The sequence below is a fragment of the Strix aluco genome, chromosome 8, assembly GCF_031877795.1.
Source record: "Strix aluco isolate bStrAlu1 chromosome 8, bStrAlu1.hap1, whole genome shotgun sequence".
In the NCBI taxonomy this organism is placed as follows: Eukaryota; Metazoa; Chordata; class Aves; order Strigiformes; family Strigidae; genus Strix; species Strix aluco.
Genome location: NC_133938.1, coordinates 34,082,089 through 34,100,059, shown reverse-complemented (window position 1 = coordinate 34,100,059; position 17,971 = coordinate 34,082,089). Strand labels below are relative to the sequence as shown.

General features: G+C 42.5%; 1 protein-coding gene across 2 annotated transcripts in view; it reads right to left on the bottom strand.

Moving 5' to 3' along the window:
* Positions 1-17,971, bottom strand: part of PLA2G4A (phospholipase A2 group IVA) — an 87,544-nt gene that overhangs the window by 47,456 nt on the left and 22,117 nt on the right. For both annotated transcript variants that reach the window (XM_074833149.1, XM_074833151.1), the window contains exon 4: positions 14,287-14,368. In XM_074833149.1, the coding sequence (XP_074689250.1) occupies positions 14,287-14,368 (82 nt within the window). The remainder of the gene's footprint in view (positions 1-14,286; positions 14,369-17,971) is intronic.

Genomic DNA, 17,971 nt, shown 5'->3' with positions numbered 1-17,971 from the left:
GGCGAGATCCCTTCCCTGTCCCTGCTGGCCACGCTAGTGCTGATACCCATCATAAACAAGAATCCTTCTCTTAAAAGTCTCTTTTTGAAAGAGATTAAAAGCCATTATTATATAAAACAGGTCTGAACATTCCTCCTTGTACACACTTGAAGTCTAAAGATACTTTTTTCAACAAATTCAAATGTTTTTAGAGACACTTGGATTTCAATAAAACATTATCAGTGAGATTGCTGAGGCCCAGAACCACATGGGCATTTCAGCTGAGAGAAAGAGGAAAAGAGCAAAACAAAAAAGTTGATACTTTCAAATGGGAATCAACCATCTTTTGAAAAAAAAAAAAAAACAACCAAACAGCCACGAAAAGGCTCAGGGAGTTCTGTACATGTACCAAGGCAGAATAGAGTCAAAACTCAAGACCTTTGGTGTCCCAGCAATTCTAGCGGGGAAAATCCGCCAGACCTAACGTGCTTTCTGATGCCATCACCAAACATAAAAGATACTGAATTTGCCCACAAAGTACTTCAAATACCTCTGGAGATGCAGAGTTACACTCAAGGGTCATACTTTGATTAAGTATTCCTATAGCTAGGGAAACTTTAGGGACAGTAAACAAACCTTCTCCTAGATTCAGGCTCCCTCAATTAAAATTTTGTATGTAAATAGACTTTGTGATTCAAAGATTTCACTGTGTGAGAATTTCCTTGGATTGCTATAAACTCCCCAGGACTCCCTAATGAGTTTTACACTGTGGTCCGTATCTGTGGGGCTTAGCTCATTTACTACAATTTGGCAGGTCACACTGCTACCTGTATAATTAACAAGCAGCTATTTAGAGTTGGGGATCAGTGTGGGAAGCCTTTAAATAGCAATCTTTATTAGCTCCTAAGAATTTATGTCTGATCTTGTCTCTTATTTAAAGTCAGGGGAACAGGGGGATCAACCCCCAAGTGTTTTTTAAATCTGTTTTCTCAATGTCAGATCTAACTAATTGCCAACTTTTACTGAATACATTAGCTCCCTTGAATTACTACATAAATTTGTGCCAGAAAGAAGGGAATCAAGGCCCCTTGAAACTAAACAGCAAAATATCTACCGAAATCAGAAGTGACAAGATCTCATCTGGTATGTCTGGATATCGAGCACTACTTTGGCAATAAACACTACAGACTTGCTCTGCCAAGAGACTGAGCTTGCCTACAAAAGCTTGGTTTTCAACCAAAATACTGATGCTGAACAGTGTTCTGGGCAAAACATCAATTGCTTCCCTTTCCATTCAATTTTTTATGTGATTATGTGATCAGCCCTAACTATAAGTTACCAAACTCTAATTTTTCCTTTTAAACAAAAACAGCAATTGGTTTCCTATCTGTATTCAAAATCCCGAAGCACGTGGAAACCCCACAGCACTGCACAGCTGGCATACAGATGGCATTACTAACTTCCTATCAGACAGACTCCAAATAAGTGTTCAAACAGAAACTAAAGCCAAGACACGGAACAACTAAACTTAGAAAAATCAGCCTCCGTAACTCAGTATTGCCAAGCCGCCCCCTCACTCCCTGCCTTTATTATCCTTTTTAACCCAAGGCAAAGAGTTAATCATCCGCCCTTTCATGTTTCAAAGTTTATTTTGTGCTACTTTCAATTAAGAAAATGAAAATCTATTCTTCTATAACTTCCTTCTTCAGACAAAGAGGAAAAATACTGGAAGACTGTGTGCTCTGATTAAGATATTGCTATAAGCTATCCTATATTAATCAGAATCTTACTCGTTGTTGTTTGGGGACCAAAAACCAGCTACCAGCAATCTGGCAAGTAACACAAAGTATTCACTTAATGTATGTCAAAACATTAAAGTTATCCAACGCAGATAGAACAGACAGAGCGTGTATCCTTTAGCATGGATGTATTGATTCCTGTTTGTGGTTTTGCTAGTTGATTTGCCACGTGTTTTGCCAAAAAAATAATCTGAAAATCTCAGTGAAAAGTAGCTTGATTGCTGCTGTTATCTGTATTTTGATTTTAAACGGAAGCATCTTTATGAAATGGTTTATGGGTCAAAAGCTGATGTTTTGCAAGTGCAACGAGTTAGCGATGTAGAGACAACGCTGTCATGGAGTTGCTCTTGAAATACCAACCACAGACTTTTCAAAAGAAGCAACGTGTAAGAATTTGTACTTCTTCCTCAGGACACTTCTGAAGAAAACGAAGTTTCTATACAGCTCAGCTAGGCTCCGGGCTGTACTTTGTGCAGGCATTCTCGCATGACTCCTAATCATTTGTGGGCCAGCTACCTACAGCGCATCTCAGCTCAGTGTAAGTGACGTTTGGAAGGTTTGCAAATGGAAAACTTGGAAGGTTTGCAAATGGACACATATGTACTACCATAAGACAGTGACTGGTATGATTCCATATTCCTCTCATCCTGGCTCTCTTTGACTATTCACAGCAAGTGCCTCAGTATGTGCACGCAAGTAAAGCGTCATACTTCTGCCAGTGTCAAAGAGCTTCACACGGAACAGCACAGATAATGCTCTGGCAGAGGGACCAGACTCCATTAGTATGTCTCAGGGACCAATAACTACGAACTGACAATTAAGTACAAGTGTATCTAAAATCCCACCTTTACACTAAAATATAAAACTAAGAGTTTCATTGATGTCAATGGAACTAACAGAAGTTCCTGCAATTAGCAGCTTATAGCTAGATGGATTATAAAGGTAATTAACAAAAAGTTCATAATAATCCTTTTGTAAGATTTACAGCATCCACCAGATCTCCAGGGGTTGAAGACAGATATCCAATAACAAAAGCAGAGTCAGCATCTAAACTGTTACTTTTAAACACACTGGCTTAAGAAATGGCTGAGAGGTAGGAAGTACAGATACAATGACTTTTCCTCATTTGATTTATCTCCTAGTTAAGTAATTGCTATAGAATTCTATCTCTAAATTACATTATGAATCATGAAGTGAAACACACAATGGACAGTAATTAGGATCAATCACATTAAAAATGAGTAATGCTTTGAGCAATCTGTCTATTAAGGAAACCTGTAAAATTTTCTGCAATGACTGGAAACCATTTGATCTTACGTTACTAATTTGGTGAGATGACTGTCATCAGGCCCCCATATTAATATAATTAATATTTCAGACATACAATTTATATTTCAGCCATTCCAATTTCAATTATTTCAATAGCATAATAGACACAAAGAAACTATAGGAAGCCTGTTCAAATATAAAATGCAAGGATGAAGCCACTACCATCATACATTAAAATTTATCTCACTTTCCCATCAAAAGCTGAAAGAAATGCAAAGGTCTTGAAGTATTCAAAAATGTGGCTTGCTACAAAAAATTCCGCACCATAAGAACTTGTCTTTTTTTTCCACATGAGCATATCATAAACACTTGTGATCGTAATGGATATTAACTAGAACTATATTAACTTTAATTTCAGTTAATATACGCATCACATTATAGAAAGTAGATCTGGATCCATATTTTTTGGACCCATGATCTCCAGATAATATGTTTATGTAATTACACGAATATTTCAGCAAGTACATGGCAGAACTTCCTTAAAGAACTATGTTAATTTGGTTCACTGGAGTTTTTTGCCTTCTGGCTAACCAACATCCTCTACCACCAAGTGCAACCCCATTCATAAAATCTTACTAGGTCACAAATGACCACCTTTGTCTACTTTCCACCATTTTTTTTAGATTACTGCACTACAGTACCACTTGGTTAGCACGAAGTTGCACGCAGCTGAGTGGCCTGACTGAGGCCAAGCTAATAATGGGAATTGCTAGACTACCTCCTTCTCCTCCAAGGGGAATGAAGCTAAAAAATGCCAGCTGTGCCTTAAGCGCACGCGGTTCTGGCTGGGGAAGGGAGCTCAAACAGGCTGCGCAGCCCTTACTCGCTGCTGCCTGCCTGCAGGGCTCCTCTGAATTTTACAGAATTTATCAAACCTACAGTTTCCCTAGAGAAACCCAATGCAGGGGCACGAAGGCGTTTCCAATGGGTTGAACATTAACTTGTATCAATCACAGTAAACCAGCATGGCACGAGCTACAGCAATCTCCTCCTAGGCCAAAAACATCGTTTTGAAGTGTGTTCAAAAATAATAACTGAAGTTTTATTCAAATAGTGAATTTTTGGGGGCTCGCTGGACAATATGCTTCGCAGTGGCATGGAAATACAATTTGGTCTCTCTGCCACAGTCAGGTGAAAATGTAATGAATTTTAAAACCATGTTTTTTCCCAGTTCAATGTGATTTTCCAGTTTAAGAGAATTCTTAAAACAGCACTTATCAATAATTGTCAAATACCAATAATCCTCAAATAACCAATGTTTCCCAAACAACATATTAACAAATATATGAATTATTAGATTTGGCTTACTCTTGCTCTCCTGCCAACTAGTGAAAGGACAGACTAAATGAGGGCCTAAAAAAAGGTGTCTCCAGTGTTCAGGAGAACACAGGCACCATTAAGTGATTAATTAAATCAGTATCAGACAGGCAAGGAGGAATGGAAAAGAAGCAGAGCACAAGGTCCCCCCTAGAGCTGTCAGCAACGCTACCTGGCCGTGTGACTGGATGGAGGGGAGGGTAAACGGTCCGACCAGGATGCTGATGCTCAGGACACGACATCGCCTTGGTGTACCCTCCTGCCAACTCACAGGCAACAAACAAGTACGCAGAATCTTTGCTGCGGAGGCTGGCGGTGTGATTTTGAAAACCAAGACATTCTTCTCCCGCCTAAAGAGGTGGAGCCCAGGAATGCCAGGAGCAGAACTGGCTGTGTAAGGCTGCCACATACAAAGGCATCTTGTCACCCTCTTAAGTAATCTTTGTGTTAAAAACTACCGCAGCCGTGCAATCACAAGCCCTCCATTCAGTAACATAAAACACTTCTGAAGCTAACAGCAACAAGGCTGAACTTTTGATCTGTCTTTTTAGATTTGTTCTGAGTTTCCATTTTCAAAGAGGACTGTAGCTGAATCTGCTATGAATTCAGGTCTCCCTTTCATATGGAGCTGATACTTCTGGGAGTCTTCAAACAGACAAATCCATAGTCTAGCAGTAACACAGATGCTAGACCAAGAGTCTGGAGACATGACAGAAGGCCTCAGGGAATCTAAAATGTCCAGGAGTACACACAGAGATTACCAGTAAGAGGTTCCAAGGAGGACGTGACAGGTTATTTGCTGCCTGTGTTTAAGGTACTACAGGGAACGCCAGGGCTTTTGGCCTTCATCTTCAAGAAGGATTTTGCAAAAGGGATGATGCAGTGCGAGATTTCATGAGCGGAAGGTGACTACAAGTGAAGTAAGGCAGCTCCCAAAGCAGCAGCTATGCTATGAGAAAACCTGTGATTGGGTAACACGTTTATTAGAGATTACTAGTGCCTTTTATTACAGTGCTTTTCGTCTCCAGTGTTACTTAAGTGAAGGAAATAACTCCCAGCACAGGCTACAGTTTACTGGGGTGGGACACCACTAGTGGTTTCACTCATCCAGCCTTGAAAGGGAAAAAAAAGACTCAAACAGATTAGTTGAACCCTTCATAGGTTCAAAGCAAATTTGAAGAAGACCAAAAAAATATACTCTTCTCTAGGTTCTGTGTACAGTTCCCTCTGCAGACAGACAGCAGTGAAAAGTGACTAAAACATCAGCTTGCAATAGTGCAGAGAAAAATCTGTGTTTTCCAGTAGTGTGCCAGAATCTAAGGGGGCTGGGATTTTTTAAAATTAATTTCAATGCCTAGTTCTTAAGAGCTTTTTCAGTGTTAAACTTGTGAATCGTCTCACTCCACCAACAGAGACACAAGCAGGAGAGAAGGAACAGGCAGCGTGGCTGCCTAGTTCAGCTGTGACTGCGGGTCCACGGTAATGCCAGATCTGGGCAGTGATAATTTGGTCTAGAGGAGGTTTAGGCATATCATCACATTCTTGGTAAATTACTCAAAACCCACAATATGACTTTTATTCCAGATTCATGTTAGTTGATGGAGTATAGGTTAATCCTAGTCTGGCATAAACTCTGCTAATACAAACTTAAACTGGCAACATTTTCTGAATCCGCAGAACAAGTTTACACTGGATCTGTGTTTGGTATCATGAGGCTTTAGAGGTTTTGATCCTCTACCAGCAGCTCTAGAGCTTGATTTACTGTATTGCTGAAGTGCAGCCTCCAGGCCTTCAAGTGAGAAGAGGTTCTTCCCCTGACTTTTTAATTCAGACAATTGTCAGGAACGTTTTAAAAACCTGGAGTTGTCCTAACTGGGCAGAACCATTGCTCAGTATAGGCTCAGGCTGGCTAAACATCGCATCTTAGTAAAACCATCATCATGGCTACTGCAAGCAGTTACAAGAAACTCAAAAATAAAGTGACACCTGTGAATTGTTTCTGTCCCAACCTCGCTGCTCAGTCGGGTTATTACAGGCATTTCATTTACAGGGCTGAAGAATGGATTGCGAAGCACTTAGTCAGAACAGCGTATGCACATCAATGTTAACAGGTCCATAAAGGGAAAGGGATGACTGTACACGTAAGTTAATCTGCCCAACTAAGCCTGGCACAGCCTAGAATTACGCAGACATTCCCTGTGTTTCCACTGTCCTGTAACACTGTTGGCCAGATGCTTTGATAGCGCATAGTTTTTAGTGAGAGACTTTACAAGTGTTCTTTTCTGTAGTGATTGATGGATGTGAGGAAGGGGATGATTTTTTTTCCTCCCTTTCAGAACACGTTCAGTCAAAAATACATAAATGAACATATTTATTTATTTGTAAGAACTTTGATACAGGCTGGTATGCAGGGCAGTCAGCATGCTGCAAAATGCAAGGCAGTAACCAAAGGATGCTTCAAATAACACTTTAATTCAAAACAAATTAAAAGTCTTCATGCAGTAGACAGCAACCTGTGGAACTCCTTATCAAAGGAGCTGTGGATAAGAAGACTTCTGTGGATTCAAGGAAAACCAGTGAAGTTTATGCAAGAGAAACTCTGAGGGCTACTAATTACATCAGAAGCACATCAAGCTCAGGGAGTCCCTTACTGAAGACAGCTGCGTGCTTGGAGAGGATCACAGGAAAATATCACATGCTTACCCTGTTCATATTTTTCCTTTGTATCTGACTATGACTGATGTTCTTCCTGATTCTCCTCTAGGATCAGGCATTAGCCCAACCCTAACACAACTTCAAAGCCCTCCCTGGCAAGGAGGATGAGAGGGAAAAGAAAAGAAAGCAGAAAGAAATCAAATTATTACAGAGGACAAATGGAATAAAAGGAGGGCAACCCCTCCTAAATGGAGGGAGTAAAAGGCTCAAACTGGAGAAACAGTGGTGTCCACAACTCCCTGGAGGACAGCCCCACCACGAAGTTCTGCCTGGAGATATGACAGCACATGAAACAGGAACAGTTTCCAGTCACCGTCAAGCTCCTTCCCTCTGGGGCTGCAGTTGGCCACAGCGTGGCAAGGGCCTCAAGCAGAGAGGCAAGTAGGTCCTCCAACTAGAGTATCAGCAAAATGGATCCTTGGCCTAAGCCAGCATGATGGCTTTGATGTTCTCCTTACAGTGTAACAAAGTAATGGGAGAGCCTTCCTCTATGACGAAAACAAGCTTTCACTAACATTTTACAGAAACAGTCCCTGCCTCAATAACGACAAGGCAAGTATTCAGAGACAGAATTTGGTTCTCATGGAAAAGGCATTTCTGCAACTGGAAAGAGCTGTATTTTCTGGATCAGTTTCACTGGGGAACACATGAGCCTGCTTCCAACATGACTTTCACCTCCCAGCTCTGCTTCTGGTTAACCCTACAACAGGGCAAAACTATTGCATGTGTCAAGGAAACTGAAAGCTAATCTACAGTTGTCTCAGACTGAGATCTGCAGGAGACATTTCATGAGCAGTTGTTACTAGTATTGTTAATTTTTGAAGATACACATCTTCCAAAGATACATATTTCAGTACCAGTCTATGGCTCTAGATCCAGGGTGAGCTACCTACAGTTGGTGATGGAGCACAGACCACTACAGGGCATGACCAACAGCAGGGATGGTGCAAGGGCTGTCAGGAGAGTCAAATCAAAAGGGGCTGCTCAAGCCCACAGAGCCTGGTCATCCCCGGACTCGGTTGCCCCTCCAGGCCACCCTAGCATAGACTGGAGGAGCATGGGTCTAAATGGGAACATCTCCTTCCCATGAGATACTTCCAGCACTCCTCCTCTGGTTTGCGCTGCTAGGTGTACAGCTCCTGGCCACAGGAAGATCTGCATGTGCAGCCTGTAGGACTTGGAAGATTGGTCAACTCTGACCTACTTTTTCCAGAGGAGGAGCTTGGCTTGTTTTCCTCTTGAAGCTCCCTTGCAAAAACCAGGTCCTGCTTCAGGGCCTTGCAGGAAGAACATTATCTGATGACACTTCAACAGTTAAATCAAGCACGCTGCAGCTAAGTCACAGTGCAAGATTGGCCAGCTGTGATACAGAGAACAGCTGGATTAATCCTGAATGAGCTGTTGTAACACAAACTGTTGTGTCCCTGCTCTAATACAAACAGGGCACATCTCCAATTCCTTCCCTTTCAGCTAGCTCAGGTTTAAAACACTGCACGTGTATGCCTAAACTGCATTAGAGTGCTGTGACTCTGGCTTTAAATAAGCCAACTTCAACACCAAGAGCTATGGCTCATAGTGAACACAACCCCAGGGCACAGGCCTGTGAGAGAGAAACGGTGATTGAAACGGCACTGGACATCACCTCCTCCTTCCCTCCCACTGCTGAAGCAGATCCTTCAGCCAGGGCCGGGCTGGCACTGCAGGCAGGGAAAGGTGGGTGCTCACCCCACGCAATGCCACAGCTCCTCACTTCCTTGGGAGAAGCAGGAGGCCTCCAGGAAGCACGCCAGCAATGCTGCCCCAGCAGAAGACCGTCTCCTTGACTTGCTGGTTGCAGTAGCATGGGCCAACCGTGCCAAGAGCCACCCGCAAGAGCTGCTTTCCATCACCCTGTTAGCAAGTTTTGCAACCAGGGTAGAGCTCTGTTGACCAGACTGCTCTCCCTACTTTAACTTGTTTATCTGAGCAGCCTAACTACAGTGGAATGCATTCTTAATTCCAACTAGGTGGACAGAAATGGAGATAGAAGTTGAGTACCAGTGCCACGAGCTATCCAAACTTCAAACAATTTTATTTTTAAGAAAATACTTTTTCCTTAAAATGCCCAATATTACACTGTTTATTACCATAGCATCAAAAGTAGATGAAGCAAATAAAAGCTGCAAATCCAAAACAGGATTAAGCAAGATTAGTGCTCAAGAGTAGAGTCATACAACTGGTTTCCTTTGAGGATGCTACCAACTGTTTTGAAAGCCAGCGTACTTAAAAACAGATCTTCAAAATGTAATTCAAATTTTACAATGCTTCCTTTGGCCCAGTTTTCCAGTAAGCCCCGTGAAATTCCAGAGAGAGATTCAATGGAAAGAAGAACCACGGTTTACAAGCATTTCTCTTCCAGGATGCTGCAGTTTGTAATTCTGGTCTTTTTCTACAACTTCTTGTACTGCCATGGAAGTAAGCAAAAGGCTTAACTGTAGGGTGTGGTATCTGGAGTAGATTCAAAACTAAATATCCAATACATATATATTCACTGGACTGTAGGAAAAGTCTTTTCCAAAAGCTCCAGCCAGAGAAATGATTTTACAAGGTTTATTGACCCCTGCAACCAGCAGAAAGCTAATCAGTTAAGATAATTAAATCCTCACCAAAAACATGCGGATTTTGAGATATTCCTTGTATTGGGTTTATGTGGCAGGTTTTGGGCAGCAGGGGGAGTAGGGGGGCTGCAGGGATGGTACCAGGAGATGCCCCATGTCAGAAAGAGCCAGTTTTAGCTGGCTCCAAGCTGGACCACCTGCTAGCCAAGGCCAAGCCCATCAGCAGCACTGGTGGTACCTCTATGATAACATACCTAAGCAAGCGTAAAAAACACGGCACAGTAGCTGTGAGAGAGGAAGGAGAAAACGTGAGAGAAGCAACTATGCAGACATAATCAGTGAGGACGGAGGGGGAGGAGGTGTTCCAGGTGCCAGAGCAGAGATCCCCCCATAGCGACGCAGGCTGTCCCCTGCAGCCTGTGGAGGACCACGGCGGAGCAGAGATCCACACAGCAGCCTGTGGAGGATCCCACACTGGAGCAGGTAGGTGAGTCCTGAAGGAAGCTGCAGCCTGTGTAGAGCCCACGCAGGAGCAGATTTTCTAGCAGGAACTGTGGCCCGTGGGGGACCCATGCTGGAGCAGAATGTTCCTGAAGGACTATACCCTATGGAAAGGGCCCATGCTAGAGCAGTTCTTGAAGGACTGCAGTCCATGGGAGGGACCCACCTTGGAGAAGGTCATGAAGGACTTTATGTGTGGGAGGGATCACATGGTGGAGCAGGGAAAAAGTGTGAAGAAGGAGGAGTGGCAGAGACAACACATTATGAACTGACTGCAACACCCCCTCCCCATCCCCCTGCATTGCTTGGGGGGACGTCAGGCGCGAAGCTGAGCCTGGGAAGAGGGAGGTGTACGGTGGAAGGTGGTTTTAGTTTTATTTCTAACTATCATACTCTTCTACAGTTAATTGGCAATAAGTTAATTTCCTCAAATTGAGTCAGTTTTGCCTGTGACAGTACTAGGTAAGTGATCTCCCTGTCCCCATCTTGACCCATGCAAGCTTTTCATTGTATTTTCTCTCCTGATCCTGTTGATGGAGGGGAGTGATAGAGCAGCTTGGTGGGCACCTGGCAGCCAGCCAAGGTCAACCCACCAGACATCTGCTGCACTTGCTCATCCCATAGCGGCTGAGCACAGCTATTAGAGCAGCAGTCACTAAAATAGAATTTAAATCTTTTGTAAAGATAGAGCTGCATTGATTGGATGTTGAGACGATAGTATCTAGAGTGTGAGAGTCACCTTGAAAGGGACACCATAGAACTAAAACACGTGAAATCAGTAAAGGAAGTACTCCTACACGAAGGCAACAGTAAATGGGCAGGTACCTGAAATAAGAAGAGACTTGAATGAACTCCTGCGAAAGAGGGAGTCTGCTCACGAAACATTTTTTTCTTCTCCCCTCCCAAACATCCTGGGTCATGTGTTCTTACAGTAATTCTCATTTATCATCGCCACACGCACAGTCACAGAATGACAAACTGGTGTAAATAGACTAACTTCCTTCATAAACGAAAAGCATTTGCATGGAAGATTTCTGTGATGTGATTATTGCCACTTCTGTTTATTTTGATGCGCTTTATCAGTGAGAAACAAAAGCAGCTACTGCACCTTAGATACTCAGATCCTGGTATGACCCAGATTCAGATTTGATTGCTTGTCTTTTGTAGAGTGATCTGACAAAGTTTTAAAGCTTACAGAGACAATGGAAAATCTCAGCCAAATAAAATAAAAAGAGAGGGCTGGAAGCTATCCTAGCTCCAGCTTGCTCTGTTGTTCCAGCCACCCAGATCAGCCAGGAGACTAAAAATATGTCTTGAATCAGCAGTGCTGTGTGTGTGAACTGTTCGCTCAAGGAAACACATTGCCTGCGGAAGTTACAGTGTAGTGGGCACCTACTACCTAGTTTTAAGGATGACACAACCGTTTACGTTCTCCATTAATGAAGAGCTCAAGAAATCTTGAAAAACTTGCTTAAAATACTGCATATCTCTGCAGCCTAGGCTTGAGAAGACAGAAGTGTGGATAACTCTGCCAGAGAAGTCAGGCCCTCCATGCCCACCCACAGACTTGGGGCACCATGCACACTAGACCTCTCATCTAAAGCTCCTTGAGCAGAGGTAGACCTCAAATCCTTGAGATGAAAAATATCACACAAACAGCAAAATTATAAGCACTTCCACATATTTAATAAATTTAGATTTAGTCAGATCTTTCACAGCTATTCCAGAAAGTCTTGGAAAGACTGATATGGAAAAAAAAAAAAGCAAAACATTATACAAAGTCTTTCCTGTTCCCCAGGACTTCCATCACCACCACAATGTAAAGTTACCTCTCTTGCCCACACAGAAGTCACCATCTACACAAATTGAAGCAACAACAACAGAATAAATTAAGAGAAACCCACCAGAAGAGTCAACAGCTTGGTAGTGTCCATCATGGGAAAGCAACAGTCAGGTACCCCCCCAACCAAGGCATCTCATATTACGTATCACAGCCACCCTCCCTGGTAGCGAATCCTACCCTTGAGATCAGAAACCCAATGTAAAAGTTCAGAAATTCCTTCAACAAGTTACAGTTTTGTCAAATCAAATGAAAAAGAAAATACATATATATATATAGGCTGGCACGATCAACTGTAAAGACCCTTCACCACTCACAGCTTCATGCATCTTTCTTAAATAATTAACATGATTACAGATTTGATCAAATAGCTTCCAAGCTCCTACACACCAAGCTTTGTATATACATGGGAAATAAAAATATTTTTCATTTTCACAAAACAAAACCAGAAGCAGTAATCTGGTTTTTTCACTCTGAGGGCATCGCCAGGACTCCAAGAACAAGCCCCAGGAACTGGGAAGCTCACTCAGAGATGCCCCAGACTGCAGGTGCCTCAGGCTATGGAGCACTCCTAGCTGCCTCAGACAGGAAACCAAGCAGGTTTCCGTGGCCCTTGAGCATAGTTGAGCAGGTTTTATCAAAATAAAAAGTTCTTCCTGAGTAGCTTTTTGGTTTTGATGATTTGATAAAGAGTTTTTTCTGAAAAAAAAAAATCCAATTATCCAATTATATAATAATATAAAAAAATCCATATACCCAATTAAATCAAAAATCCAATTACATTGATAGTATTTGGAATTTATACTACAGGACCATACTTGTCCTGGGAGGGGAGAAATAATGCCATGGTCTTTTGGCTTTCTTCACCCTTTCCACACTCCCTTTAATATCATATCATGGGATGCCCATTTCAATCCCCTTTCTTCCCTTCCCATGTTCCCCACACTGTCTCATGATAGAGAGCTCTGTGTCTGAGAACATGTGTCTTTCCATTTAACCCATCTTACACACTACTACTACAGTTCTACTCTTACTGTTACTACAGTTCTACTCTTAACAGCACTTCTCCCAAGGTCTTGTTATATAAAGGCCCTGTCAGAGGCCACCAGGATAACACCCCACAGCATCTTCTCTGTGTGCTCCTTTCCTTCACCCCACAGTAGATGCTAAATAGATTCCCAATTCTGTCTTCTCCCCTTCTGTCAAGGCTCCCCTCTCTCCCCTCATACTTGGGGCTCTTCAACATTCCCCTTCCCACTGTCCCTCCTGCTTACCCCCAAGTTATTATCAACAGTAGACACTAATTATGAAAAACCCCCTGTTAACTGACTGAAGCAAAGCTGTGTGTCAGAGCAGCTGCTGTAGTTTGACCTGAAAGCAGTTTCCAGGAACATGCTGGGAGAGAAACAATTGCACGTCAAACGAGCCCGATGAGAGAGCAGGAGCAAGGCACCACACTCATCCTCCCAGCCCCAGCCTGCAAGTCTTGGGCTAGGCAAGGCTCTGCATGAAGCACCAGGGAAAGGAAGAGACAACCTGACACCACAACAGTCATCATCAAGGAAGCGGGAATATTCTTTTTACAGATTCAGCTAATATATTATTATCTCCCTCTTCCCTCCCCTAAGAGCAGACAAGAGTTTTTCATGGGTCATTCTCCCTAGTGGTTTCCTGTTCAGCTAGTAAGCCCAGAGGCTCAGCAGCCCAACAGAAAGGGGAAGAAGTGTTGGTGTCTTATATAGCTCTCCACCATGAGATCTGCTTGTACGGTTTGGATTTTTTTCCTTTTTTCTTTTTACCGCATTGACGCAGCAGAGCTCTGGGCTTCTTTCTTTTTTATGTGTTCCCACCACCAAACCACAGCCTTTTGAAGATACAGCAATTGCCAGTTTCACTATACTCAGAACAGCACTTCCGACTGAGCCGAAAAACTAAGTGTAGGTGTTGTTTGCTTGTAGGCAAATTGTTTACAACTCACTCAGCTTTTCTGAATCAATGGAAAGAAGGAGCAGCAAATCTGCTTTCTGAGGTAGAGTGAGCAATGAAATGGGTATGTTGCCCGAGCTTTAACAAGTAAGACAAAAAAAACCAAAAACAACCAACCCACTAACAATCATTTAATGCATGACAAGCTTGATGTGTCGTCTCCCCCTGCCTACAGCAACAGTCTCCTGTAAGAGAGAGACAAAATAGAAAGAGAAATACTCACGCATGTCACCAATCGCTCCTTTTGTGACATTTGTGGCTTTCCTTACTGTCACTGTGAATATGTGTGAATATTGGTGTTCCACCTGGAAGTCAGAGAGTTAGAGGTGATTAAGCTCCAGAAACAAAAAACACTTATCAAAATAGGTTTCATTTTGTCCAAAAACTGAGAGAGAGAAATCACCCAGTCAAAACGTAAGTGAAACTCATACTGGATAGAGCATCTTAAAGCTGAACTGCACCCTGTAGCTTTACTGAAAGGTCAGACCATCTACTGGGGTTGCTTGATTTTCCTGCAGCCACACCTACTAATCTCAATGAATAACACTCCTCCTCTCTACAGAACCTGCTTTAAGGCATTTAGTCAGTCAGGGACAACTTGGTACGGTAAGAAAAAAAAAAAAATAAAAAGGGGGCTATTTTACAGTGTGCTTGTGTTTGTAATTACCTTCCCCCAGTAAAAAGAATGGGTGCAATTATTTCAAAGTATATGTTCTGGAACAGATATATGCATACTGCACACGCAAGGGATATAGTTAGCAAGGCGTGGAATATACCTTTTCAGTACACATCAATATTCAAAGTGCAAGTGAACTTAAGACAATGGAGGTAAGGGGAAGAGCAAGCTGTTAAAACATTCACAAGATTTCATGCAGTTTCTGGAGCTTCCTGTTTCCTGCAAAGTCCAAGCACACAGCAGGAGATGGCTTTCTAAGAGCAGGTCTGTCCTGAACAACTGGAGAAGTTAAAAGAGACATGAAATTAAGAAACAAAAGTAAAAACTTTAATGAAAAGAGGTCAGTAACTCACACCTATTGTTACTTTACCTACATAGCTGCGAGTCTGACCAACCTACTAAATACCATTATGAGAATCACCACTGCATGCTGCAAGGCACACAACATCGGCCTTTACAGGGACACAGCACAGAGCTTGTGGGCGAGTTTTATGTGTTAGAGCCAGGATCAGATCTCACACAACTGCCTCTCAGCACTGCTATCTGAAAGCCAGTCTTAAGACACTCAAGCTGCCCGGCTACCGACAGTGCCTAGATGTTGACTCACATGCCGGTACAACCTGGAGGGCACCAGCTTGCTCTCCTGCCACAGAAACTGGGGCACCAGGAGGGGACCCCCTCATGCCTGAGCTCTGCCTCCACAAAGAGCATCAGGTCCAAGCTGCCTGGCTTTTACAGCTCTGTAAAAGTGCTTTTTACAGCACTGTATCAGAAGTATACCTCCCACAGGACCTCAGGGTCTGGTATATACAGTGGTACACCGCTACCTCAGGCTTCCATTTCTAAAATTGATACAGGGATATTTTCTATCTTTTCCTAACCACTCATTAACTTTGTGAAATACATTAAAATAAACACTGCATATTGGTCATTGGGACCAAAACAACTAACTAAATATTAAAGGTCTTACAACATATTCCATTCAGAAGAAAAAGGGGGAAGTACCAGAATCAGGAAATTCAATGAAGTTTATTTAAAATGATAGACAATACCCTTGATATGAGACATCAGACACCCTTATTCAGGCTGTGCCTGGTGCTGTGCCTGGTGCTCTCTTGCTATGTTTTCATCTGGATACTTCCCTTTTTTTTTTTTTTTGAATACTTTTAAAGGAACAAACAGATAAGCCAACAAAACCCTTCAACCCATACGTGGCTTAGTTTTTAAGTGACACATGCCTCCATTTAAGCTACTGCTGCTTCAACTGCCAGACTTTATAAGGGCCTTCAGGTGGTTCTCATAGCGACTTCAGAACTGGTTGTTTCAGCCAAGCCTCATTATTTCACATCTACAATATGCTTACGCCCAAAGACTAGAACTAAATTGGAGCCCTCTAATACAGATAAACAACAAAAAAAAATAAAAAAGACAGCGTCTTATAGGTTATATATCATTTTCTAAAAAAAAAGCCAAAACCAGTCTTCTAAAGACAGCAAAAGTGGCTTGTGAATGCCTAAGTAACAGTTGAGTCAGGGATGCATTAAAAAAACAACACGAATGATACCAACACAAACTCCTCCACAAGTCTGTAGTCTAGAGGTCTTCAAAGGCATAGACACATCACCATGGCAAAGCATCCAGGAGAAAATGCCCACAGTGATACCGAGAGCATGACTTCACTGCAGACACTGGCTGACCCAGACACTGAATTGTTGCATCTTTATTAAGGCTATGATCACCCACATGTTGTGACAACTGCTGGAGGCTCACTTCATGACAGTCTGCCCAGCAGTAAATTTCAACTCTGTAATTTTTCCCCTGTAAGCTGGAGGAGTTGTCTGGTTCAAAGAACAAGCAATCAGGCAGGGGGAAAACTGTGGCAATGTAAACTATTACCTTACAAGTGGTATACTGAAATCGTCATTGCACAGCAAGTGGTTCACCAACCACAGTAAAAATGGAATCCAGACTCTAACTGATTCTCCCAAGCGGGCCCGTTAACTCACTTCCAAAGTATCAAACACAACAGAAAGGGTTTAGATGTGAGAATTAAAAGTTATTAAGAAGCAACACCTATTTAACAGCCTGCCTTGTGCTGACATGAAGACACACCAATGATTTTGTGACATCTATCACCTTTTGCACCACAGCTTCCAAGACTGAACAGATGGCTGGGAAGGAGGATGGGACTTCTCCCTGAACAAACTTCTGCCTCTGCCACATGGCAAAAAAAAGTCGAGAGTCTTCCATCACAGCAGGGTAAACAGGGATTTTCGTGGCTATCTGGGAACAACCGGTACTACTGTGAACACAGCTACATAAAGTTCCCCCAGCTCTGTCGTTTACCCTGCTTCAAGAATTTTTACAAGCTGTGAATCTCCAGAAAACAATGGCTCTCACTGTTTCTTGTTTTCAGCTTGCTTCTTGAAAGTGCTCACAGCTGTTTTATCAGTGTGTGCCACCTTCACACGCATGTCAGATAGCCCAAGTGTGGGTTTCACAATGCTGCTCAGAGTTTGCTCACACAGACTCAAGTAGTTCCTTTGTCATATACAACCTTATAATTAAGAGCAGTAGCCCAACGTACAAACGCACCACCCTTCTCCTTATTCTTAGCTGTTAAGAAAGAGCCTGTCCTCACTAGACACCACAAATCTGAGATCACTGAACGTTTAGCAACAAAGAGGAGGATGGAGTTACAATTAAGTTACAAGGGCATGCTGGATTTAGTTCTCAGCTGCTATGTGGAACTCGTGTGCAAGTCCAGTGCCCCAGAGTCCTGACTGTAAAATGGAGATAATGCAAGACGCTCACTGACAAAAAGCACTTCTGTAAAGTAATTCTCTTGCATCACCTCGTCATACTCATGAAACTCATATGCCTAAATAAAATGCCTACCATCAAAACAAGGCCAAACCACCACTTACTGGTGTAGTCTCATTACAGCAGTACAGAGATCATCACCACTTTCTCTTAAATCCATAACTGTTTTGCTAATCTATCATGAGAACTGCTTTTAAGTGACTTAAGCAGCAAACCTCGCCATTCCAGCTGTTGTTCTACCAAGAAAGTTAAGTTTGGTTTAAGATCCGGTATCCTCTGAAATGAATGCGAGTACACAGAGGTCTGGCAAAACAGAAAAACATTATCTTCTTTCCCCACGCCTCACCCAAAATAACACACTGAGGCTTATAATTATAGTTATTAGTATTTAGCCATAATCACATGCCTG